Source organism: Varanus komodoensis, unplaced genomic scaffold, assembly GCF_004798865.1.
Source record: "Varanus komodoensis strain SLA01 unplaced genomic scaffold, ASM479886v1 scaffold67, whole genome shotgun sequence".
NCBI lineage: Eukaryota > Metazoa > Chordata > Lepidosauria > Squamata > Varanidae > Varanus > Varanus komodoensis.
In genome coordinates, this window is record NW_025336308.1 from 3,251,538 (window position 1) to 3,276,774 (window position 25,237).

General features: G+C 51.5%; 1 protein-coding gene across 2 annotated transcripts; it reads right to left on the bottom strand.

Annotated features, from left to right (window-relative positions):
• Nucleotides 1-3,792: 3,792 nt before the first annotated feature.
• Nucleotides 3,793-14,441, bottom strand: SORD (sorbitol dehydrogenase). Of its 2 annotated transcripts, XM_044450612.1 has the most exons (9): nt 14,320-14,441; nt 12,935-12,968; nt 11,656-11,820; nt 10,993-11,152; nt 8,784-8,902; nt 8,493-8,558; nt 6,485-6,660; nt 5,787-5,908; nt 3,793-4,092 (listed from the first exon to the last, which is right to left on the bottom strand). In XM_044450612.1, exons 1-9 carry the CDS (start codon nt 14,395-14,397, stop codon nt 3,927-3,929), a joined length of 1,086 nt encoding a protein of 361 aa, XP_044306547.1. In that variant the 5' UTR covers nt 14,398-14,441; the 3' UTR covers nt 3,793-3,926. The 2 variants fall into 2 exon arrangements, with proteins under 2 accessions (XP_044306547.1, XP_044306548.1); XM_044450613.1 differs by lacking the exons at nt 12,935-12,968; nt 14,320-14,441 and adding an exon at nt 12,365-12,510.
• Nucleotides 14,442-25,237: the final 10,796 nt, after the last annotated feature.

The following is a 25,237-nucleotide window of genomic DNA, read 5'->3' on the forward strand; positions in this document are numbered from 1 at the left end:
GTGCTGGGGCAGGCAAACAACACGTGGTGGAGCTCAGCCGTGGCTGGGGTGGGGAGCCTGCAGTCCTCCAGACAGTACGGGACTCCAGCTCCCATCACCTTCAACCCAATGCCCAAAGTCAGGCCACTGCACCGCCTGTGCATTCTTCCTCCGGGTGCCGCAGCCCCTGTCCTTGCTTTCTCCTGCTGCTTCTGCGCCTCTGTCCTGGCGGGGAGGCCCGCGGCCGGCCCAACCGGTTCTTTTGGAAGCCCTCTGTGCCGATTTACACGGGACGTGCGTCTGCACCGAGGGTTGGAGGAGGTCGGGCTTTGTGTAGTCGGCGCTACACCCGGCCCATTTTCCATCACGCCGGAACCAGGCTGCGCGAGCGGCAGCTTCTTCTCTGCTGTAAAGGTTTCTGTGCAGCATCTTCAGCCAAACACCGGATTTCAGGGCTGAGTACATCGAGCTAAGCAGCTAGACACTGAAACCACAATAGCGAGATTACGCACCATAATTAAGAGGCAGTCTGGAAGGAGGTGGGGAATGAGTCAGCCAGTGCAAAGCATACAATTTAAAAGCCCCGGCTGAACTTGGAGTCTTTTGACCTAGTAATGGAAAACATACCACACTGGCGCAAGTCAGACCTCCTTTGAGGGGGTACCCCAGAGACGGGGTGTCATGGCAATGGAGCCCCCTCTCCTGCGAGGGTGCGTTATTCCACTTTCCCCAACGAGGGGATTTGGGGATGGGCTTAAACATGCTCTATTAGCACATGCGCAGGTGGCCTCTTTCCTTCAAATATCGACGCCTCGAGCCCTTCGGGGCCTTCAAGCCCCCAGTCCTTGAACTGGGCACGGGAACAATTCAGCCTCCGGCATAACTTCGCTCCTCCAGAACACCCACATCACACTTCCTTTTCTCTACACAAAATCCATCACCCTTTTCCTGCACAAAACCACCTCAGCTGTTCAGACTTTCCTCACAGGGGAGCTGCTGCAGCCCCCTTGTCCTCCGAGGTCCCTTTTCCGCACCTTCAATACCCTTTTGCAGCTGACGGCCCCGCTGGCCGAGGCACACGCAACGAGGACATCCGGATGAACTTTGAGAACAATCACCTACACATACCCAACAGACACACCTTTGTGTAAAATTTGCATGGGCTATTTTCCAATTATAGTCAAAAGGCTAGAGTATTTCAATGTAAACAGAATTACAGGACATCTTCCCATGGCAGGCAAAGCCCGTGACCGGATCAACTTTGCGTCTGCTCAGGTCATGGCCCCGGTGCTGTTGCTGTGCAACCGGCTTTCCCTTTTAGCGTTCAGTATCTTTATCAACAGGACAAGCGGCCCGCAATCCAGAAGAACCCCAACAGCTGTCCAAACCCAGCTGCAGTGATCGGCTGTTGGGACTTCCGCGATAACCCTTGCCCACATTTTGGGTCTCTTTGGTTGGTCTGATCAAGACGAGAGCCACCTTTAAAGGCAGGCGGCTACAAAGAGGAGGGCCTTTTCGGTAGTGGTACCCATTCATGGAAACCCTTCGTCAGGGAGGTGCACCTGCTGCCAACCTCGTACACATTACACACCAGGTCAAAACCTTTTTATTTTTCTGCTGTTTTACCTGTTGACCAGAGGTGTGTTTTTATCAGGATGACTGGTCGCAATGGCTCAGTATGTCACTTATTCTTTGTTGTGGATGTTCATGTTTGGGAATCCGCTTGTATTTTGTATAGATTTTATGGGCACGTGTGATGTTGTTTTATTGTTTTAGCCATTTGTGAACTGTTCTGAGAGCAAGGCGCTGGGAGAAAAGTCTATAGAATTCTTAAATTAATAATACAAGAACATAATTCTGGAATTATTTGACTACAGAGCAGTCCTCAGTAATATGGGGCACACTGAAAAAAATCTTTAACTGGCAGCCGCCAGTTCAGCTGCACACAAAAGAAACCAGTATCGGGAGGAAACGGGTCTTGCTGGGCGTCCTCGCCTCGCCTCGCCTGACCACGGCCCCCCAGGTCTAAATCAGCCGGACCCATTTTGGCTCTTGCAGCTGCCTGAGACAAATGGCGCCGTGAGTACGGTGCAAACGTACAAGCCGGGAACAAGGACCGCAATCCAAATATTGTGCAAAATTCAGACCGTGATCTCACGGCACACAGGAGCCAGAAGTGTGTGGCCATACGAAGTGGAGACACCAGCAGCTGCAAGGAACCAGCCCTGTTCCTCAAAGCACTTGCAAACAACGATTCCACACCGTCAAGACAGATGCCGTTAAATCGTCATTCCCCATCCTAAAAACACGCAAATCAGGGTGGGCAATTTGCAGCCCTGGCTGCGTTTTGGATTGTAATGCCAGCAGCTCCAGCCAGCACAGGGGCCCACACTTGGCTTTTGTGACTTTTTATATACAGGCCTGAACTCAAGAATAATGACTATGATATTATACAGGCACACAATGCTGTGGGAGAGATGGGTTCTAGTCTCCGTGCTGAGCCAGGCACTGACTCTTAGCCTAGCCTACCTCACAGGGTTGTTGAGAAGATAAAATGGAGTGGATTAGGGGACTCATTAAGGGTTCACGGCAGAAGCAAGGAGGGACAGAAGGTCAAAATAGAAAGCACTCTATGTCGGCACTGTCAGGAAGGCCACCCAGGTGGAGGCAACCGGCAACTCCAGGGCCCAGCACGCCCTGCTCAGGGCTCTCGGTTTTGAAAGCTGGCCTGGCCTGGGCAGCCCTTCGAACAGAGGACGGCCCGGGCAGAGCAGAGCGGCTGGCAGCCTCGGCAGCAGTGGGAGCCGGGCAGGAACTGTGACATCAAGCGCTCGGGACAATCCTGGTGAAGCATCGGGGCGCATGCCAAGGGGGGCAGCAAAATGCATGCCCAGAGCCCTCTGCTGGAGCGGAAGGCACAGCCTTCCACTTCCCCAATCCCAGCACAGACATTCCAGCTGCACGGAACGTAATTCTCCAGTCAAAGAACTTCATTCCCACATTAATTCTAAGCTTTGGCGTACAGCGTTTCCTAAGAATCAGCACTGGAGCAACGGAAGCACGTGGTGGCATCTCGGTGGCTTCCGGGAGGCCCTCATGGGTGGACCAGCGCATGAGCCACTTCTGTCCAGGCACTGGCCGCAGACCCGCAAGGGCTCGCTGAGGAGCAGCCGGGCACGTTGCCGCTTCACCCGTCCCAATCACAGCCCCAGCACTCGTTCGGCTGCTTGCCGAGACGGGCCGACAGCCGCCCCCTTCAGCACCACAACTCCAGCGGGAAGCACCTCTCTTGCGGCACTTGCCGAGGAGGAGGCCCTCCGTCGTCACCCAAGCGGCCCCGCAGCGTCCCCCGCAGGGCTGGAGCAGAGCCGCTCTGGCAGGCGGAGAGGCCCTGCTGGCCAGTGGCGCCTGCACAGGGCGAGGCAGGGCCAGAGTCCGCGTAGGGCAAGGCAGCCCCCGTGGGAAGCCCCCCGGACCCAGCCTGGCTGTGGACGGGCAGGAGCGGGAAGCAGCAGATGGGCTGGGGCAGGGAATGGACTCCCTTGCAGGGCTGAGCAGAGGCGCTCCGGGCCGGGCTGCAGGGTCCTGTCGCGGCAGCAAGGGGCACTTGCTACACGGAGAGGCCTCGGAGAGGGGGCCGAAGGCAGAGCAGCCCAGCGCTGGACGCATTCCCATGACCTTGCTCAGCGTGTGGCTCAGCGTTGGGCCTGCTATCCGCCATCCTCTCTGACTGATTTCGGTCATTTGCCTGATCATTTGCCACCTTTTCGCCTTCAAGAGCTAACAGTCTCAAATAATTTCATCTAACATGTGTTTCCTATGCAATGCTCTCTTTGTTTATTTGCTGTGCTTAACTTCCGGTTGTCTTGAAAGAAAAAGCCTTCCCTGTTCATGCCCTCCACCCCCCCCCCCGCAAGCAGGCTGGTTCTCGGGTTTGAGGGGCTTCTTTAAGGATTCTGGTCATTGGGATCACACTTCAGCATAATTTTTACCCCGACACCCTTCCTGGTTGCCTCGAAAGCCTCCAAGGCCTTTTCCAAAGGGAAGCGATGGGTCACCAAAGGCTGGACGTCCACTTTTTTGGAGGCAAGCATAGCGATCGCCATCGGCCACCTGCAAGGGAACGAGGACAACAGCCGATTAAGGGGCTTCCGGCGTCCGCAGCCGGCGTCACGCAGACCCAGCAGGACTGCCACGTCGGCAGCGCTGCAAACTGGGGCCACACAGGGCCGCTGTGCAGCCTCCTTTCTGCAAATGTTTCGGAGGGCGATTCCCAGCATTCCTGACCACTGGAACCGAAAAAGAACCACGCTGGATCGGGCCGAGGAGCCCTCCGATCCAGCATCCTGGTCCCACAGCAGCCGAGCAGCTGCCTGAGGGAAACGCACCGCAAGGACGCGAGCTCAAGAACAGCCTCCCGATTCCTCGGGATTTCCGTTCACATCCCAGCATGGAGAAGATGTGCCGTTGATTGCGAGGCTCTGGATTCTCCTCTTTAACAATAACCGGTCCGTAAGAGGACCCCTTGTCACGTGCGGAGTTTGCCCAGTGCCTCCGGCGAGCGACTCTGTCAAGAGACTCCGGTGGTCCGAAGGGCAGCATCGAAGGGATCGCCCCACCCATGTTTGTTGACACGCTCAAGGAACTCTGAGCGAGCCCAGGGTAACAAACATGGCTGTTATAGGCAAGGTTATGAGCCCCATCAGAAATCCCTGAGTTCAGAAGTCTTTACTTCTAAGTATATAACTTTGACACCAGGTTGCAGCTGGCAGAGGACACTAGAAAAGCAAAAGCAAATGGTCGCTTTCCAAAGCCCGGAGAAAAGCTACTCCACCAGGAAATCATGTGTGAGATCCCCACTTAGGGGATTTTTAAAGCTCTGCTTTTTAACTCCGTTTGTTCAGTACAGTCTCTCTCTCTGTAGTGGGCAAAATGTTCGGAAGGTGACGCAACATTCACTGCCTGGATTATTGACATTGTACCGAGTGCCGTTCTGCTCCAGTTCAAATATATGTTCCCATACGGTGCTATCGTCCTCACACGCCCCAAGACAAAATGTTACGGAGGACTTGTTCCCTCGGCTGTGCCCTTTTGGCCGCCCCTCAGCCCTCCCCGCTGGCGACAGTTCGGAGCCCATCAAGCTCTTTGCAGAGCTAATGTTTGTAAAAGTGCCTGTCTTCTACAATTTGTCACCTAAGACTCTAGCTGTTTTTTTAATTCATATTCATTTATTTAAAGCTTTTCTATTCCATCCTTCATCAGGGTCTCAGGATGGGAATACAATAAAAATGGTAAGCCCTTTGCATCACCTTTCCATGCAAAATTACCAGATTTGAACTCCCAAACTAAAGCACAAACTGGAACATGGACCTATGTGATTTTCCCAAGTATGGATGTGGTTCAGAAATGTATATGCCAATGCATCTGTATGTATGCATGAGCAAACACACAAACATACATGTATTTGAAGATTTGAAATGTGCAGATTTAAAACTGCATGTACAAATATGTACGTGTGTAAAATGCATGCAGAATGACTCTATCCTATGGAAAAATATACACGAAATATGTATATTCAGAGACCTGCCTACATCTGGGATGACTGGGAGAAATCTTTGCACTGCTGACTTTCCCATGAACGGCTCTGTACATTTAACCCACGGTCTGTGTGTGCCAACCTGCATTACGCAGCTAGAGGGTTCAATCCCGATGCATCGTTCTGCATCAAACAGTGAAGGCCCTCCATTTTCCCCTAGTGCAATTCAGACTAGATCGCTGCTTGGCCCTCTGGCCCAGGATGCACTTACGTGTTGCAGTATCGAAATATCCCTCGGATATCCACTTCCCGCACGGCAGCATTCACGATGGGCAAGGTGACCATCTCGGGCCCCAACCCCACCAAAACCAGAGTTCCTCCGGAGCGGGTCGCCTGCGGGCACAACGGGAGAGCCCACCTCAGTGTGCATCACCCACCAGGTCGGTGGAGGAGGACCGCTCCTGCCGAGGTGGCAACAGCAGCACGAGAAGCAGCGGGGCCTTCAAATCGGCGCCTCCGACTTCCAGAACGGCCAGCGATGAACGCAACACCCTGAGAACGGGGCAGGCCTAACCGGGGGCTTAAAGGACAGTGGCCTCCCAGGACCTGGAGTGGGACCACCAGTCCATCTTGGGCAGTGTTGTGGCCACCAACAAGGGCGACGGCTCGCCAGGTGTCAAGCAGGTGTTCCTGCTCGACTCTGCCCACTCGGCCCCCCTGCCCTGCCCGGACCTCCAACAGTTCCTGCTCTCCTGGCTTCCGTGCAGACATTCTCCCAAACCGACTCACTTCCCCAAGGCAGCAGGAGGAAGAGCACTAGGCAGGGCTATGCTGGTTTTACCAAATGATTGAGTCCTGCCCCTTCTGCGTCTGCAGCCCCCGAGAGGCTGACAGAGAGCCAACCCCTTCTCCATCAGGAGGTGCAACACTGGCCCAGGGGGTGGTCACTCCACAAGCAGGGGCGCTCACGTAGATTCCCGCCTGGAGGGAAGCCTGCGCGCCACTGCACTCCACGGTGATGTCCGGCATGCAGCCAAGGCTGGCTTTCACCATCTCAGCCACGTCCTCGGGACTCTCATTCTTCACCTGGATGGTGAAATCTGCCCCCATCTCCTTGGCTTTTTCGAGCCGTGGAGCAGACAGATCTACAAAGGAAAAATGCAGGTTTGGAAACAGAATGAGCTCTTCCATTGGACAAGCAGGGAAGCGACAGCCGTTCGGTCAAACCCGGCTGCCCTCTCGCACACCTGTGTAGAAGCACTCGCGCAAGAGCCGGGAGGGAAGGGGAGAAATGAAAGGAGTGCCCCCGCAGCGGTGCCGGAAGGGCCCTGCTTCTCCCGACCCCCGGGTTGCATGGCCAGTCCTCCCACCTCCCTTTGTCCGCTGGGAGAGGAGACGTAGCCGGCCAAGCCAGACGTGGCGAGCTCTTCTCGCGGGCAGCCAGCAAGCCGCTGGGCATCGCTTCCTCCTCCGCCCATGCACCAAGAGGGCTCCACGTGCAGATGACGCTTCCAGAGCAGCTTCTCCAACCTGGTGGCCCTCAGAAGCACTTAGACCACAACTCCCAGAATTCCCACCCAACAAGGCCATTGGGAAAGGAGCCACATAAGAGCTGGGAATGCACCAGAATATCCCTGGCGGGGGAAGGGGTGAGACCCCCCAGGAGAAGCCTGGAGGACCAGGCTGTGACTCCAAGCCAGCTCAGTTTGGCTGGCGGGCCCCCCTCATGCCTGCCCCACATCCCGCTCCCTATAGCCTGCGCTTTCCGCCAACCGTGCTCGGCAAACAGGGCAGCGCTGGGCCGGAGCGAGGCTTTGCACAACAGCCTCAGACTGCAGAATTAACATCCCCCCTGTGCAAACAGGAGAGAGTCGGCGTCAGCTCAAGGGCCATCCTGTTTACAGAGATTAGAGCCCAGTGTGGGCCGCGGCTCGTTCCAGCCAAGGCGATCCGGCCCACGAAGCCTTTGGGCACAATGAACGTGTTAGCTTTTAAGGTGTTTCAAACTTTTTGTTCCCTGATTATTAAGATCTCAAGAAGAGATTCACATCCACCGAAGAATTGTTCGGCTGTGCATATTTGAGCTCTGTGATGAAATATCACGGATTTACTGTGCCTCTTGCATGCGATGACATCTTGACCCAGCTGCTTGCTCCCCTGCCGCCCTCCCACCGTCTCGCTGGACTGATCAAATGTCATGTGTTTGCCGACTGTGGGCAGCATTCCGTGCAAGTGACCAAGTGGGCACCAGTCCATGAAGGGTCACGCTGCTTTAAAGCTGCAATCCTACACACACGCCTGTGGCCCTGCCAAACTCGGCACGGCCCCGAAGCACATTGCGCCTCTGCTAAATTAATTGTAGTGGTTAGAGAGTCAGCCTGGGCCTGGGAGACCGGAATTCTCTTTGCCACAAAGCCATGAAGCTCGCTGAGGAGCCTGGCCCAATCACAGACCCCCAGCCTGGCCTACTTCATAGGGCTGTTGTTGTGAGGGTAAGATGAAGAGGAGGAGACTGATGCGAGCCACTGGGCCCCTTGCAAGGGGTAAAAGCGTGGGATATAAACATCGTGCAACAAGAATAACGATGGAGCTAATTATCAGCTTTCCACCTGAAACAGTCGGCAGTGGGCACTGCCTGTGATTTGAACTTCTTTATTAATTCTTTATCCTGCCTGTTTCACTTTGCGAGGTGCAAAGGGGGTGGCATGGTCCTCCTCCTCCTCTCCATTTATCCTCCCAACAACCCTGTAAGGTAGGTTAGGCTGAGTGTCCATAGCAAGCCAGTGAGCTTTATGGCTGAGCGGGGACTAAAACCCACATGCCCCGGTCCCAGTCCAACACCCCACCTGCCTCGCCCCACTGGCTGTCTCTCCCGGGAACCACGGAAGCGGCGATCCTTGGCTCGCCCCCGGCCTTTCCCGTCCGAAGCCCACGTGAGCGCGGGGGACGGAAGCGCCCAGCCCGCGGGGCTCCTTACCGCTCATCGCCACCCGCGCGGCCCCCATCGCTTTCGCCATGAGCAAGGTCACAAGCCCAATGGGTCCTGCAAGAAGAGCAGAGAGGGAGGGGGCAGAGAACGGCGGCCTGTTTATTCGTTGCACAAAAGCTTAAGCTGCTCTCCCACAACCGTTTCCAGTACCTGTAACAACAATCGGAAGAGCACAATCACAGAGCAGGACCACAAAGCTGCGAGGACACCGTGTCCTGCGGCAGAGGGGGGAGTGTGACGAGGACAAGCAGCAAGCGCAAGGCTTTGGCGAGTCCTTACCGGCCCCACAGATGAAGACTTGGCTGCCCAGAGTCACCCCGGCTCGTCTGCAGGCGTGGATCCCCACCGAGAGCGGCTCCACAAGGGCCCCCTCCTCAAAGCTGACGTTGTCTGGAAGCCTGCAACGAAGCGACGCGGGGAACTGTTGGGCGGAAGGGGAAATGCAGGCCCAGTTCTCCACTTCCAGAACGGACGTTCTAAATGCATCCTATGGAATGGCAACCTATAATATGCCATCAGGCCTTCCAAAGGCCAACGGTGGAAGAAGCGCTGCGCATTTAGGCCTTTCACAGGCCAAACTATCCACTCCCTTCCTCTTAGTTTGGTCAAAGCTCCTGCCCCTGTTCTGAGATGCAGCCGTACACCCACTAAGACGTGGGTGATTTAACCTTAACGCTGGAGATGCCTCTGAATTATTGACTTGGGTTATAGGAAAATTATTGGTGGTATGATTGGTATTATTGGCAATTTATGTATCCAAGGCTGCAATTCTATGCACGTTTGGACAGGAAAAAGGACATCAAGGCGGCCTGGGCACCCTGGGAGGTGTGGAACCTTCTTCTGCCAACACTGCGCAGGAAGCATCCCAAAGGAAGTGTGATTTCTTCTGCTGGGGGACAGATGTTCACTTAACACCCATCTATGGTTTTTCCTCTCTCTCTCTCTCTCTCTCTCCCCGATCCTTTCAGTCTTAGCAAATCCTGTTTCTCTGACTAATAATGCAAGAAGCCACTGGGCAACGGTCCATAATCTTGTCATTCATTACTGGCTATTAAGAGATTTAGTGACACTCAGAGAACTGAGGATAAATCTTATGCCAGCTGCCAAACCCTTTTCGAAGCCACACATGCAATTACACCCCAAAGCTCTTGGCCACAAGAAATCCAACAAGTTGATTGAGTGCGGGGACAAAATCACCTCCTTTGTTTTAAACATGAAGCTAATCTCATGCATGCACCTTCACTCACAGTCTGTCTTAGTTAATGCTTCATTTAATGCTGAAGAATCCTAGCATTTTAAGAAGACACCTAATTGCTAGACTCCTGCTTTTTTTAGAACAATTCCTCGGGCACTTTCTGAATTTTTTATAGACACACAGACCCTTTTATTGTGTCACAGCACCAGCAACATTTCTCAACCTGTTAACCAGAAATCAGGAAACTTGACATTTGCATGGGGAGAGAGGCGGAAAACAGAACAACACACACTGTTCAAGAGGGAATATGTAACAAGATCACCCAAGACAGCTGTGAGGTGCTCCATATTATTGTTTTCCCCCATTGCAGTTCCTAAAAGTTGTGCTGTAGCGAATATAAACATACGCAACCATTAAGAAAGCAAGACAAAGCTTGTTTCTTAGAGGAATCCTGCACAATAGTTCCAGAATCCATTTAAGTGGGTCCAATTCAGGGATTCTTTCCAAGACCCAGAACATACACAGGCCTGGTTTGTACACTAAGATGAGGGGCGGGTGATTGTCACCTGGTTCATTATCACATCTGGATCCTTCCCTACAAACAAGCCATGCTTTCTTAATCAACAACTAGAGAGAGACCCCGTAGTTAGTTGCTGTGTTGTGAACTCTGGTTTAAGCCCCAGCATGTTCTAATATCTGAACCCAGGACCATTCCTGGCTTGTTTGCACTGCTGTCTTGAAAACAAAACACTCCCACAGGCTGGCAAAATGTATAGGAGAAAAAAATATGGAGAACAAGCCACAGTTTCTTTACTTGTCTGAAAGGCAACTTGCGGCTAAAGCAACTGTCCATGATTAACATAAGCCATGTTGTATTACATCTGAACTCATCTGCAATCTCTACCCACAGACGTGCCACTAGCAGTAGTAAAGTTCACAACTGTCCTCAACTGGTTTAATTTTTATGGTGCAACATCTAGAAATATTTTCAGTCAATTGCCAATGGGCGGAAGTCAACAGAAACTCTTAAATGCCACTTTTACTAGAGCTGAAAACAAAAAGAGCACCGTAGAATGATGATGATGAAGATGATACACCAACCTTCCTGTTTAGTTCTTTGTTAAGCTAGTATTTCCTATTTTATCCTGCAACTCATCCATGCCATCCTCTGGCCTAGACCGGTAAGAGCAAAATTCCTCTCCCTTTTCCATTTCCCTCCTACCCAGAGGAAGAATTCCGTATGGCTGCCCTCGCTCCACAAGCCCCGGTCCCCCGTGGGAATTTGCAACTAACTTGTAGCAAAAGTTGGCATCGTGCTTGTAGTAGCGGCACAGGTTCCCATCGTCAGGTGGGGTGGCGCAGAAGAAGATGGTGGGGGACAGGTTGTACCGCCCGGTTTTGCAGTATTCATCCACCTCCCGGGGGACTCCAGGCTCAATGGCCACCCTGTCACCTGCGGGACAGTCAGAAATGCAACAGCGCCGAGTCCGTCATGCAAAGAGTGGATCTGTTGGTGGACTTCTGCAAACCGAACACGTGCATGTGGTTTATATTTTCAGTGTTTTATATTTTAACTGATGCTTTGTAAGCCGCCCCGAGGCTTCGGCGAATGGGGCGGCATAGAAATTTTTAAATAAATAAAATAAATAAAAATGTGTCTTATCTAGGTGAAATATACATGTCCTACTTCTGTCACCCAACCCAATTACAGCCTTCCTGGAATGCTGTAAAACTTCAGCACCATTTGAGGAGGGGTCCGGGGAATTTGATCGTGTCTGTACCTCCGATCCTGCCTTCCTGTAGAAGCAGCTTTTCTGCAGGGACTTGAGTCTCAGAGGGTCAGAAGAGCGAGAGGTGCGCCCTTCCACCATCTATAAGCACTGGTATGAAGGGAAGCCAACCCATCAGCCATGGAGGGAATAGGTGCCCACCGACTGGGAAGCACTCTTTGCTCACCTTCCTTCAGCTTGGTCACTGAGGAGCCCACTTGGATGACGGTTCCCGAAGCTTCGTGGCCCAGCACCATTGGGTTCTTCACCACAAACTCCCCGATCCGCCCGTGCTGCCAGTAATGGACGTCAGAGCCACAGATCCCAACCGAATGCATCTTCAGCAACACCTCTAGCAAAGACACATTGGGGAGTGAAACCTCGGCTCAGAAATCTGTTATCCGCAGCATGAAGGCATTAAAGGCAATCGACCCAATCCAGAGTTGGCTGGCCGTAAAGGTAAGCCCTCTGGAATCAGTAGGACTTAAGTCAGCAAATGAGGTTACGTCCCACCAGTGTCAAGGATGACGACCAAGGAGGCAATCTAATGCAAGCTGAGGTGGAAACAAGGATCCAAGAATGACTGAAGATGCAAAGAGGACCACAGATGCAATCCTACGCAAAATCAGGCAAACAAGGCCTACAACTCCCATCATGCCCCACCACTCCAGGCCTGTGAGTTGCCGCCTTTTTTATTCCCTTTACTCGTGTAGTACTCTGCGGTGTCCTGCATTGAACCCCAATGCCAAGAAATGAATAAAAAGATAAGGAGTTGGCTTTTAAATATTTGTGTTTCAAATTATCTGCCAGCAGTGTTGATATTTCTTTTCCTGGTCCTGCCAGCAGAGTTGGCAGAACATTTCAGTGATACGGTATCAAGGGCAGAAAAGTCTGACCTGTGGCCGGCTGCATTTGCCTGCCGTCCGCTGCGGCTTCTCTCCCAAATATCTTGTTGAGTCACGGCTCAGCCTTTCTTGCACACGCTCCCTGTCTCCGCGAGGGTGGCCACTTTCTGGACACAGGTCCCGCTCGCTTTACAACTGCCGAGGCTTTCTGCCTCGCACCGTCATTGTCAGAAGTGCTGAGCAAGCATACCAGAGTGGGTGGAAAGTAGACAGGGAGTGTGGCACAGCGATAAGAGCTCGGGAGTGGGGAAACCAGGGAGGACTTGCCACGGCCTTGTAGCGAGAGGCCTTCCAGCGCCTGGCACCCTCAACCCCCCAGTCAGCTTGTTTCTGCAAGACGTACGGCATTAATGAGCCCACGCTTCCAACAAAGCTCATTTGAACGCCCTGGTTTTTTCCACTTTGTCAAACTGTTGCTGCACTTTTATAAGCTGTTGCAAAGCACCTGAGGATTTCTAAAGCGGAAAACAATAGGTATATATTTTCTAATGAATAAATAAAATAGAGGGTTGCATGTTTTTAATTCACACACAGAATAGCAACTAGTCGATAGAGACCTACCATTGGGGCCAGGTTCAGGCACTGGTCGATTTTCCTGCAAGGAAACAAAATAGGCAAAAAAATCAGCTCTTCTGCTGTTTACTCTGTTATCAGGATTCTGATAAGGCCAACTGAGGCAGAAAGCAGCAAGCAACGAGGGGATCGGAAGCAGACTCCGTCTGAGCACATGCTCAGGCTGTCGTGTTCTTGTGCCCAGTGATGGCAAACTCTAACATACCAGGAACGTGGAAGCAGAAGCAATGAGTGCCTATTCAGGAAGGGCCTTTTCAATGGGGGCACCCCAATTGTGAAATGCCATACCCAGAGCGGATCACCTGGTGCCTATACCGTGGCCCTTTCACCTTTGACTTCTCCCAAGACCCCACTAATGACGCTCTAAAGGTGCCATGACATTCGAGGCCAGAACTGGCCGATCTGGAACTGGGGAGCACCTGGGCATGCACAGTCCAAACTACTGGCCATCCTGTAATCTGTGAAGACCACGCCGAAACCTTCGATTTTGGGGCATGAGCCATGCTGCTGGCCTCTTTTGCATGTAAAATAAACGGCTTAAGTCTCTACTTTAACTAAACTAAAAATACTACAGTTTTTAGATAAGATTGCTTCCCTTTTCCCCTACTTTAAAGGAAATGTGCACAGTGCAATCGTAAGGCAGTTTATTTAAGTTTAATCGCACTGTATCCAGTAGGGTTTGCTTCCAAATACGTGTGCACAGAGTTAAAGCACATGATCACACCAGACAGCTCAGGCCTGTGCATGTTTACTCGGAAGTCTCACCGTCCACAATTAGAGGCAGTGTGGTGCCCGGTAGTGGTTAGAGCACTGGCCTAGGATTCAGGAGATCGGGTTTCTAGTCCTCAGTGAGCGACTTGGGGCCAGCCACTGCCTTGCAGCCTGACCTACCTCACAGGGTTGTTGGGGGGTGGCAGGGAGAGTAGGAGGGCCGCTCGGGCGCCGTGCAAGAGGAAGGGAGGCGGGATACAATGCGCCGACCCAGCAATAAATTAGGCTCTCCCCGACGCGGCTGGGCACAGTCCTGCGCGGTTTTGGGGCAGCGCGCAGCCTCAAGGGCCGATGCGGGGCTGCCGGCTCAGCGGCGGGCCCCCCCCCCAGCGGCGCGGGATCGCGAGCCAGCCGCCCCCCGCCGCGCGCTCTCGGGCGCCCCCGCGGCCCGCAGCCGCCCCCGCCGCGGGCAGGGCAGGCAGGGCAGGGCAGGGCAGCCACCTGCCTCCGGCGCGCTCCCGGGAAGGCGAGGCGAGGCGAGGGCGCCGCAGCCTCCGCGCCCGCCGCCGCCTCGCCCCGGGACGGGTCGCGGGTCGCGCAGGGCCCGGCGGGGCTCCGGGCCAGGACAGGGCAGGGCAGGGCAGGGGAGTCCGCGGCCGTACCAGGCGCAGGTCGCCGGCTGCGCGCACCACCACCGAGAGGTTCGCCCGCGCGCCCGCCTCCTTCGCCGCCGCCGCCATCGCTGCTGCCGCCCGCCCTCCGCCGCGGCCGGCGCTTTATCCCGGCGGGGGCAGAGTCCGGGCCTGCCGGGGCGAGCGGGAGGGGAGGGGAGGCGCGCTCCCGGGCCTCTGGGGCGCGCAGGGCCGTGCGTCCCTTTCCGGCTGGGCGAGCCCCGTCGCCGGGCGCCCCCGCCCGCCCCGCCGGCCGCGGAGAGCGCGGCTCCCGCTGGGGCGCGTCCGGGCGTGCGCCGAGCCGGAGGCCTCCCGCGGCGGCCCGGCAAGGTCAGCGTGCCCTCTGCGGGGACAGCCCGGCTGCGAGCGGCCCCTGCCCGCCTGCGGAATCGCCCCTTCCGCTCCGGGGAGGCTGCAGTAAGACCGCAAGCACGACCGATCCCGCGTCCCCGGACAACAGTGGCGCACCTGAGGAGCCAGCGCGGGGCAGCGGGTGCGGGTGCTGGGCTGGGACGCGGGGGATGCGCGCTCGGCCTCACTGGGTGGCTGTGGACCATCCTAGCCTACCTCCCAGGGCTGTTGTGAGGCTGTAATCTTTCACAAGCTGTCCTGAGACGTCTGTGAAGGGACGGTATAGAAAAGCCTTAAATAAAGACAGACATAAAACGGAGAGGAGGGAAACCTCGGCACTCCCCGAAGAAGAGTGGGATGGAAATGCAGTATAATAATAATAATAATAATGAAACAGGAGACACCTGAAAAAGGAAACCTTCCAAAATCAAAGAGCAGTGGAGCAGCAACATGTTTGCCCACAGTGTAAAGGCTGATGATGAGGAAACCAACTTCTTAATTAGTCCCGGGACGGCACAAGCTGTTCCGCCACCTGAAACAGGTGGATGCACATCAGAGCAGGTCCATCGAGGGACGGATCCTTGGTGGCCCTCCAAGCAGCCTGCCCTCCTGCCACGAGCTTCCTCCCCAAGCAGGTGGCCAGGTGAGCAGCCTCTGCAAAGGGCTTCCTTGCCTGCTTTGCAAGAGGGCTTGGAGCAGCAGATGGGGGAGGTGGCCGCTCTTCCCCAGAGCCTGTTGGTCTGCATTGGCTCCCCAGGCAACGGGGGTGCCGTCCGCCACCCCCCCCAAGTCCCTACCTGAGCAAGGGATGCGCCCTGCCTGGTGTGGGGGCCAGCCTGGAGGTGCCCCAGCTAGCGTGTGCACATGAATGGGACGGTCCGCCAAGCGTCGCAATCTCAATGTGCCGGTCAGGCACCCACGACCCTTTCCAGGCAGGGTCTGTTTGAAGCCCTCTCCTTTTCCCTTTCCATCCACCCCTTGTCACTGAATGCACCCAAACTGAAGCTGATCTTGCTGGAAATGATGTTGCCAACATCTGTCAGTGGCTCTCCGGTATCATTCTGGTCCTCACATCTGCTCTAGAGTACTTGTTTGGGGGGGGGGTCAAGGGGTTTCTCTCCCTAGAGAAAGAGCTACCGGATGATTTCTGACTCTTCGTTTTTGAACTAGAGCAGCCTCAAAGGGAACCCCTTTCGCTGACTTGGGCTGCTGGGCTTAGCAGGACTGGATGTTGTTGTAGAAGGAATGTGGATTGTAGTTTTGTTCTCAGCGCACAAGTTCCTGGACTTCGAATTCTTCCACTGTAAGTGTTCAACATCTGCACCAGGCTCCAACGGGTGCATTTTTGTGTCTAGTACAAAACAAAGCAGCCCGGCACATCCTGCATCCACAGGGAAGGAGCTCAGTAGAAGGCAAGTCTTGACTCGCCCTCTTGGCGCTCACCTAAACCGCAAGCCATCAAAGGGGGCGTCTGCAGGTTAATCCAAAGAGCCACCCGCTGACTTGACACCTTTGGGATGGTGCTTAAGGGACAATCGGATTCCAAAAGGCCGAGTAAAACTAAAACCACGGTGTGAACTTCAGCCTAAGAGCAAAAGGAGGCCTGTTGCAGCTGGAGAATGATCTACTGGCAGATCTTGAGCTGAATTTCATTTGTGTTAGCTATTGGCGCTTTTAAAATTTGGTTTCAAAGTCTGTGGGGTACGTTTTACGATATTTTACTGTTACCTGTATTTTAATATTGTATTTCTATTCTATTTTATGAACTGCAGAAAACCACCCGCAGAGCTTCAGGTACTACACATACAGACATACTGATAACGATAATCAATACCTTCTCTTTCTCTGCACTGTTACCCTTGGAACAAGCACGGCCACTAATGCATATCCAGAAAATGTGGAAATCCGTCACCCAAAGAGAGGACTTGCATACAATTCGGGCGTGCTAATCTGGACGTATATGTTGCGTGATTACGATAGTGAGGACCGAATGGCAGTGCGTTTCCCCCAGTGCAGAAAACGGCTGCTCCGAACGCTGCTGGGCACCCACAAGGCCTCCACTCTGCCCTCATTTGGGGTCGAGTCTTCACCTGAATTTCGGACTCGTACCTTCAAACCAAGGGCTGCTGTCTTCGGCTATCCTGCTTGGACTCTGACCTCCTGCCTACCCTGGAATAGTCTCTCTTTTTTGCCCTTCTTATCGCCAGCTACCATTTTAGACCTTGTTGCCACCCTTGAATTAGACCTCATAATGCTTGTTCCTCACGTCTGGCCCTGTTGGACCAACAGCACCGCGTGAGCCTGAAATCTGTCCTAGAGCCCCTGGCAGCTGATGTATCGTGACCATAAGTTTAGTTTGCCGTCAAACTTGGCATAATCTGTAACCAGAACCGGCCCAAGCAGCAAGAGCCAGAAGAACGCATACGCTTACTCAACAAGCCCCATTCTGCGGAACTCCACCCTGACCAGGAATTTCACGGTGGTTTGGTTCCCTTTCGTGCTGTATGCCGAGTCCTTGCCCAGCTGCGCATGTCCCGGCCAACTGCAAATACACATTTCAACATACACAAGTAGTCTAGTAATTGTGAGTTCCCTGTTGCCATTTAATTTATGGCATTGAAAAACTGCTCAACTTTGCCCTGGTTTATTCCATATATTTTTTGATCACGGTTTGCACAGCGCTTCACTGGAAGGGTTCCAATCCATTATTAAAATAATAATGGTTAGATAAGATGTTCTTGCTCAAAAAATCCAGTTGGCCAAAAGCTCCACCCAGTAAAGAAAGGCCACGGTGGTTGGTATATATTGTCTGTTAAGCCTTGGCCCAGTGATCGGTGAGTTCCAGGAAAATATGTATATTGTGAAGGCGCAGGAGTGATTTTAAATTAAAGGTGGCACATTGTCCTGCTCTCTTGTAAAGGCCCCTTTTTTCCGGTGTGGTCACAAGATCAGGACGAGTTGTTGCAACCAACGGAATTAGCTAATACTGCCTCAGCCGTTCTCCAATTCAATTTGAGTCTCTGAGGGATTGCTCAACATTTACCTTGTTCTCTAACCCCCACCCAATCTTACCTCTTTCCTGACTGTTTCTGTGACATGAGCCGGCTTCATTATATCGCCATTTAGCTGCTGCTTCGACAGCCAGTTTTAAATCCTATTTTTCAGCATATTAATATTGCTTTCTTAATCAAATACAGGCCTCCTCCAAAAAGGATTTGTGTTCAGTATTTCTGATAAAGCCATAAATAAGTTTTTTAGCTATTCTTCAGCAAAAGCCCTCAGAGCAGACTTTGATAAAAATGTTCATACATGGGTGTATTCATATACTAATGGTTGTTTTATAATACTACCTACAGCTCTCTGAACAAAAAAATTAGACTGCAGTCTAAATATACTCTGGTCATCCCAAATACAACTTTGCCAAAAAGGGATTCAGGTCTCTCCACAAATAATATTTTTATTGTACTGATGTTGTCTTACAAACTATTACACTGTGATGCAAGAACAAATACTAAAGGGAATAAAGGAAAAAAAGAAAATTAGATGGTAAGCTCATAGGCATGAATCCCCAAACTTGGTGACTGAGGAACACCGGGAGCTGTAGGATCTCTTCTCTCTAAACATGTATAGGATTGCACCCAAAATCCCTTTAAAAATGCCTGACGACCTGAACTGCAGAGTCTGGCTTTTGCTCCGATTCCTCTCAGCCCTTTCTCCATTCGCTTCCTCATTTCAAAGTGTCTGCTTGTAGGCGTGCAATGAGGGAAGGTATCAGGAAACCTGGTCTGGCTGACCCTGGACTTCAACGCCACGTCTGCATGAATAGCTAAGTGCCGGAGTTAATCCTAAATTAGCAAAGATGGCCAGTGACTAATAAGGAACTACTTAAAGAGAAGCAGATGACACCAAACATAAAAAAGGAAATGTAAACCAAAGAGGAGCTAAAGGAATCTGTCATGAATCAGTCTCTAGAACCAACTATTTAGGGCTTCAATGTTTCATTGCCTAATTGAGGAGGTGCCCAGCCTAAACTCTAATTGCACACGACTGTAAACGTTTTTCTCTAGATGACTGGCTGGAGCTTACAAAAAGTCTCTAAAGCCTTTAAGGCCGCAGCTGCATTGCCGGTAAGTGCCCCAGTCCCTCAAACTCAGCGGGCTTAAGCAGAGACAGAAGGACAGACGGTGGATCGAGATCTCCTGGTGGCTTGTAATAAATTGGCAAGGATTTCTGGCTCCCGGTTGTTTAAGAATAGCAACACCTAAAAAAGCTCTCCCTCCTCCCAAGTCAGGTGGTGGAGGGACTGGAGAAAAGCTCTGGATGAATCGGTGGCGGGGTTGCAGGAAGGTCTACAAGATCTTGGGCTGAGTCCCAGAGCTCTGGGAAGGCACCTGCCCCACCCTCCTGCCTGCAGCCCTTGGGCATTTTCTATTTTCATCTGTATTATTGTTTATGATTGTTTATGCTGTGAGCTGCCCAGAGAGCCTTCTGGCTGTGGGGCAGGGTACAAATGCAATAAATTAATGAATAAATACATACAGAAAAGTGACTGCCTCTCGCTTTCCTAAATGCCCCTGTAAGTGCAAAGATTTACACAGCTGGTTATTCATTAGTCAGCCCTGTCACTCCATTTATCGCCACATCTCTCAGTGAGTCTCTCAAGTTAATAATAATTGTATCCAAATTGACCACAAATCCATGCTATCCACACAACTTAATGATTACTCATACTTTAGCTGTTAATGGAGAATAAACTTGTAGGTATGGGCAGGAAAGAAACTGACAAGTGAAAACTGAACAAGACTTTTTTTCAAGATCACTAACATGAAGAATAAATTACTAGATCTTGTTTTACTGATGGAAATGGGCCAAGACATAATCGGTAATGAAATCAAAGCAGTTGGATCCCTCGGCTGGAACACGCCTCTGCCCCTCTGCCACACGCTGCAGGCTGCATATGAAGAAGAGACTCCGGTTACGATCTAGATTTCTGAGAGACACTCGGGAAAGCTGCTTCTGGGATTCTTAGCCAAGGTTCTGCATTGCAAGAAGCAATTCTGGTCCCAGCAGAATCCCTGAAGGACTGGAAAGGAAGGAGAGCTCTCTGGGCTCAGACACCAGTCCAGGTATGAAGGGGAGACTCCATTCATGCCCAACCTTGGTATGCACAGGCCAAACTAACCACATAAAATACAACACAGGAAACAGAAGAGGCCACCAGGACCCCATCACAAACCATGGGTTATGCGAGAGCTGTTTAATCCGCATATAACCCTCAGTGGCCTGGTTTGCCCAACATGGCAGTCTCTCCAGCCCATCATTCCAATGGGGGGTTGCATATTCAAAATGGTGCCTGGCATATACTGCAGCCCATGTGATTTCCAAGGGCAGGTGGGGGGCGCTTGAGAGCCAGCCAGAACAGGGGGAAAGCAATGCCAGAACTGAAGCTGGAGTAGCAAATTTCCTCTTTCGTTGGAGGCAATTGTTGGGAAATTGCAAACAAAAATGGAGGAAGGGAAAAAATCCACCAATCCTTCTGGCATGGCTGGCATAGACTCACAAGGGTTCTTCTCCCATGGAATCGCTCTCCTTTGCACGCAGAGGACAAGCCCTCCTCTCCCTTTTCTCCTCCCAACAACACCCCTGCAAGGTAGGCCGTTCTGGGAGTCAGGGATTGGCCCGAAGTCACCCAGCAAGCCCCATGGCTGCGTGGGGAATCAAACATGGGGCTCCCCATGGCAGGCCCACCCTCTTGCCTCCCTTGCACGGTCTGTCAGCCGGTCGGGAGCGATGGTTCGGGGTCATGTTTTCATTAGCGACCTTGGAGAGAAACATGATGCCATTCACCAGGGAAATTGAGAAGTATTGTTCATAAAGATACGCATCAGGAAGTCTCTCGTGGGGAACATGACAGGCTCACAGAATGAAGTAACAAATAATAGAATGGCTGCAGAAATTACAAAACGTGAAGTCAGAAGGTCATGCATGCTGGGATAACTAATATGTGTGCCTGCCCTCTTCTGGAAACTCATCAGCTAGGAATGAGAAGAGGAGGCGCAGTGGCGAGGGAAAGCGCGTTCGGGGGATTTTGGCTGATTGGAAGATTACTATGTGTCCCTCCCTGTTGCACTGCAGTTGCAAAAGTAAGCAGAATTTTGACTGAACTGGGCTTGGCTTTTCACCAGCTCCACTTCCTCCAGAAGCTCTCTGGGCAGTTCACAAAACACATGAAATAAACAAGAAAAGATGCATCCTATAAAAGACTGGCATAGATGAACATTCGCAGTTCTATGGAATAGATCCGGGGCCTTGGGAAAGAGATTCAAGAGTCCCACAGCCTAATTGCAAAAGCCCCCTGTGTGCGACCAGTTCAGATTTCTTCCAAGAACTGGTGCAAGACACTCGCGGTGGAATATGGGACCTGGGGCACCGCGGCGGCCTTCCCCTCAGGCAGCAAAATGCCTCTGCCTGCCCTTGACCAAAGGAATGCATGTGAACACAGAGCAATGGATGTAAGAGGATACACAACCCTTCAGGGATCTAGGCAGAGTTCAAGGCACTTCATGAATCTGTTTCCTCAAAACTGGAGTGATTTCTGTTCTTCAGAGCGGGGCCTTTTTGGTTTTTCTCTCTTTGGAAGACTTCCCTGTTTTGTGGTCTAAACTGACAGCAATTGTGTGCAAGATGCTTCCCTGGGCAAGGTCAAAAACAAAGAGGATAATGAGTGATGGTTAAACACTGCCTGGGTGAACATCCTTCCTTCCTCCTTCTTGCATTCAGGCAAGGATGTTTCATTTATTTATTGCTTATATTTCTATACTGCCCAATGCAAAGTCCTCTGAGCAATTCACCAATAATAATAATAATAATAATAATAATAATAATGCTGATGTTTTAAACTGGGCCTGGAAATGAACTAAAAGCCAGTGTAGATCAAAGAAGGTTAGGATAATAGAATATCGACCCGTCCTCACTAGCAATCTGGTCTCCCCATTTTGGACCTGCTGAAGTTTCCAGGCCATCTGCGGAGAGCACATCACAGCAACCCAGTGAGAGGCGGCTATTTATTTATTATTAGGTTTCTAACCCTCCCCAGTAGCCACGCAGCTCCCGGGGGTCATGGCCCGGGTAGGCGGCACCCTCGGAGGCGTCTCTGTCCTCACGCCCCACTTCCCTGCGTGGCTCCAGCGATGGAGGCTGAATTCCAAAAGAGCTTTCAGGGCCCCCAGGAGCCCCTTTCACCTGAGGCTTCCTTCCTGGGATTAAGCCCCACTGAACGAGCCATCAATAAAAGGGTACTGTTGATCAGTTAATTGTTTTGTGAGCAACACTGCTTTGGGTTCTTTTTCAAATCAGAACCCTGTGATCCATGACCTACTTCTGGTGAAAAGACATGCAGTTCGAATCCTGAGCCCAGAAAGCTGAGTGCCAGGACTAACTGCAGTTCACAGTAGCAAAAGATCTACTCCTGGGTACTTCACGCTTTCCTTATTTCAGCAGTATGCTTTGGGGCATGAGGAAATCGTTTTACAGCTGCCATTATTGCTAAACCAGTGGCAGTCCCGAATTCTTGCTAATCTATTGCAAATCACCCAAAGATTTCCCCTAGATTCAAATCTACATTCTGCCCACCTCTGGCCTAGCTGAGAGCACACTTTCTCCTGCTACCAAATAGACCTGTTGAGATTACCAAGGGGTAAGAAACTTCAGGCCTTTCATTCAGGCCTTTCATTCTGCTTAGATCTGCTTCTGATGAATTTAAATTTTGAACATTGTAACAGAATCAATTGCCTGAGTCTGTTTCTTTCCTCTGCCCTCCAGGTCTCTTTTCCTTTTGTGTCATGCCTTTGATCACACTAAGGCAATTGGTCCAAACCTACTCCCAGTGCTGGCATAATTATTTCCATCAGTTTGGGATGTATGGGGGGAAAGAGGAAAAAAGGTGCCCCCTTCATCACCTATGCTAGCTGCCGCAAACCTGTGGATGCGAAGCTCCCCTAATTGTCCTGTCAATCTCCATCTGAAGAAATCGCTTCTAATGAGAACATTGTCATTGCTTATATTTGTTTACACATGATATTTCCATTCTTTTTGTGCAAAATTAGATTTTATAATGAGGGATAGGTTAGCTAACTCTAATAACCAAAGTCATAGAAATTTCTGTTCTTTTTCACTTCCCCTTCATATCATTCCTTTTCTTTTTCTGAAAACTCCGATCAACTTGTGATTCTCAGTTTCCTGGTGTCAAGTGCAGTTCCTCGTTTGCTCAATACCTCTGTGGTCGCTAGGCTGGTTTGAAGACAAATATTAAAAAAAAATACACCGTCCTTTGAGGTAGACAGCTCTTTGCTTTTTGATTGATTCGCTTTCTTTATTTAGAAACTAAGCTGCATTTCTTCGTATTGCAAGTGATGGGGAACTCCAGGCCAGTGGCTTTCAGGTCACATGGAAGATGTGGGGGAAAAGGCGATACTTGCCTGTGCACCCCACTTCCAAGTGAGGACACGGGTGGCCTTGTGGGGAGGTCAGCCCTTCCTCGGGACTCGCTCTCCTTACAGTGGAGGCTCGCGGGGGCACCGCAATAAATGCTCCATTCACGTCTATACACAGGCATGACCTGGAAATCCACGGCGTGAATTCGCAGTGAATTCCTGTACCCCATCAATTGTCCAGATAAGGAACAGAGCGCCTAGGAATCCCTGGGGGAAAGGAGAGCCAGCTTTCGGGACCAGTTCTACCAGAGATTGACTTCCTACTTCACACGGTGACCTCACTTGCCCCCCCCTTCTGCCCAGTGTGGGGAGGACGAAAGAGCAGTCCCCTGGCCCATCGCCTGCCCTGCACCCTCGGCCTCCTCCTCCTCGGGCAGCGCCAGCGCCATGGAGATGCATCGCCTGAGTGCAGCTGGTTATAAAGAGGCACCTCGAGGCACCCACAGTGAAAGTTCTGCGTGCAGAAGGTTTAGGGTCAAGAGGTGAAAGGGGGCACCAGTAACAGATATTTTAAATATGGTAAGTGGTATTTAGACCTATATAATGTTAACAATGATAATGAAGATAACAATAATGAGATCCTACCTGCGGATGGGCTTAAGTTAGCCATAGCTGTCTTGTACCCCATTCATTTCAATGGGTGCATCCTAAGTAGGATTTATGTGGCTGGCCCCAGGTTGGGACAGGCCGAAGAAGCTACTCTGCGAGATCGCTGAAGCATCCCGCTTCTTGCTTGTGGAGCGACAGAGAGACCGCTTTATCCAAGGATTACTCTGAGCCTCTCTGTGCCAGGCTTTTATCCTGAGCTCGGCATTCCCTATTCGATGGATTTGATGGATGCCACCATGACCCTCTCATTTAAATTCTGTATGTAACCAGCACGTTTGGTGAAGTATTTTGAGACTGAAGATGTTCAGAAATGAGGCAATGGAGATTCCAAAGGGTGCGAATCAGTCACACTTCTAGTTTTCTCTCTGCTGCCTGAAAATTGCACCTTGCTCTCCAGTCCCTTCCTTTGCATTTTTCACCTTGTTAAATTCTATTTTTAATCAAAGAGCTCCACCTAGAGGTAGTACTCATATATTTTATAAATTAACCTTGGACATGGAAGGTTTTGAATATGGCTGCATAAAACAGGCAGACAGCAACTGGAGCCAATCTTCCCATTGGAGGATGAAGATGCCAATGTAAGCAAGGAGGTGTATCCACTCTGAAATTTAGACTTACATTTAATCTGACTCCTAAAAAAGCTCACAAACAGTGCAGAGCCCCAGCCTAAATGTGGCTTCAGCACAATGGAGAGCTCTCTTTGCATTTCCTTAGGATGCCAAGGGTATAAAATGGGCTTCCACAGAAAGTGGTGGAAGCCCCATTGTTGAGGGTGCTCAAGGATAGGCTGGACATGCACATGGTGGGCATGCCATGAGCAGAGCAGGGTGGAACCGGGGGTCAGACTAGATGGCCCGGGAGGCTCCCATCTGACTTGACATGATTCTGATGGCTGGAATGTGTTTGGAGTGGGCAGAAAGGGTGAGCTCGGCAGAAAAAGCTACTCAAGGAAGGCTTTTTTAAAATCACACTCTTTTCAGTGGAACTTGACCCCTATATGAGGGTTAGGGGAGTGCACCAGGGTAGGGTTAGGGTTGGGAAAAACAAGTGTCCTGGCATGATTCTGATGGTTGGAGTGTGTTTAGAAGGGGCAGAAAGGATGAGCTGGGCAGAAAAAGCTACTCAAGGAAGGCTTTTTTAAAATCACACTCTTTTCAGTGGAACTTGACCCCTATATTAGGGTTCGGGGAGTGCACCAGGGTAGGGTTAGGGTTGGGAAAACCAAGTGTCCTGGCATGATTCTGATGGTTGGAGTGTGTTTAGAAGGGGCAGAAAGGATGAGCTGGGCAGAAAAAGCTACTCAAGGAAGGCTTTTTTAAAATCACACTCTTTTCAGTGGAGCTTGACCCCTATATTAGGGTTAGGGGAGTGCACCAGTGTAGGGTTAGGGTTGGGAAAACCAAGTGTTCTGGCATGATTCTGATGGTTGGAGTGTGTTTAGAAGGGGCAGAAAGGAT

What these genes read in the sequence shown, in the direction of transcription:
- SORD (XM_044450612.1), bottom strand. Translation starts at nt 14,397, where the DNA reads ATGGCGGCGGCGGCGAAGGAGGCGGGCGCGCGGGCGAACCTCTCGGTG. An exon ending in AGTGACCAAGCTGAAGGAAG is followed by an intron (nt 11,153 to 11,655) that starts GTGAGCAAAGAG and finishes ACTGTCCCGCAG; the next exon opens with GTGACAGGGTGGCCATTGAG. An exon ending in AGTCTTCATCTGTGGGGCCG is followed by an intron (nt 8,559 to 8,783) that starts GTAAGGACTCGC and finishes CTCTTCTTGCAG; the next exon opens with GACCCATTGGGCTTGTGACC.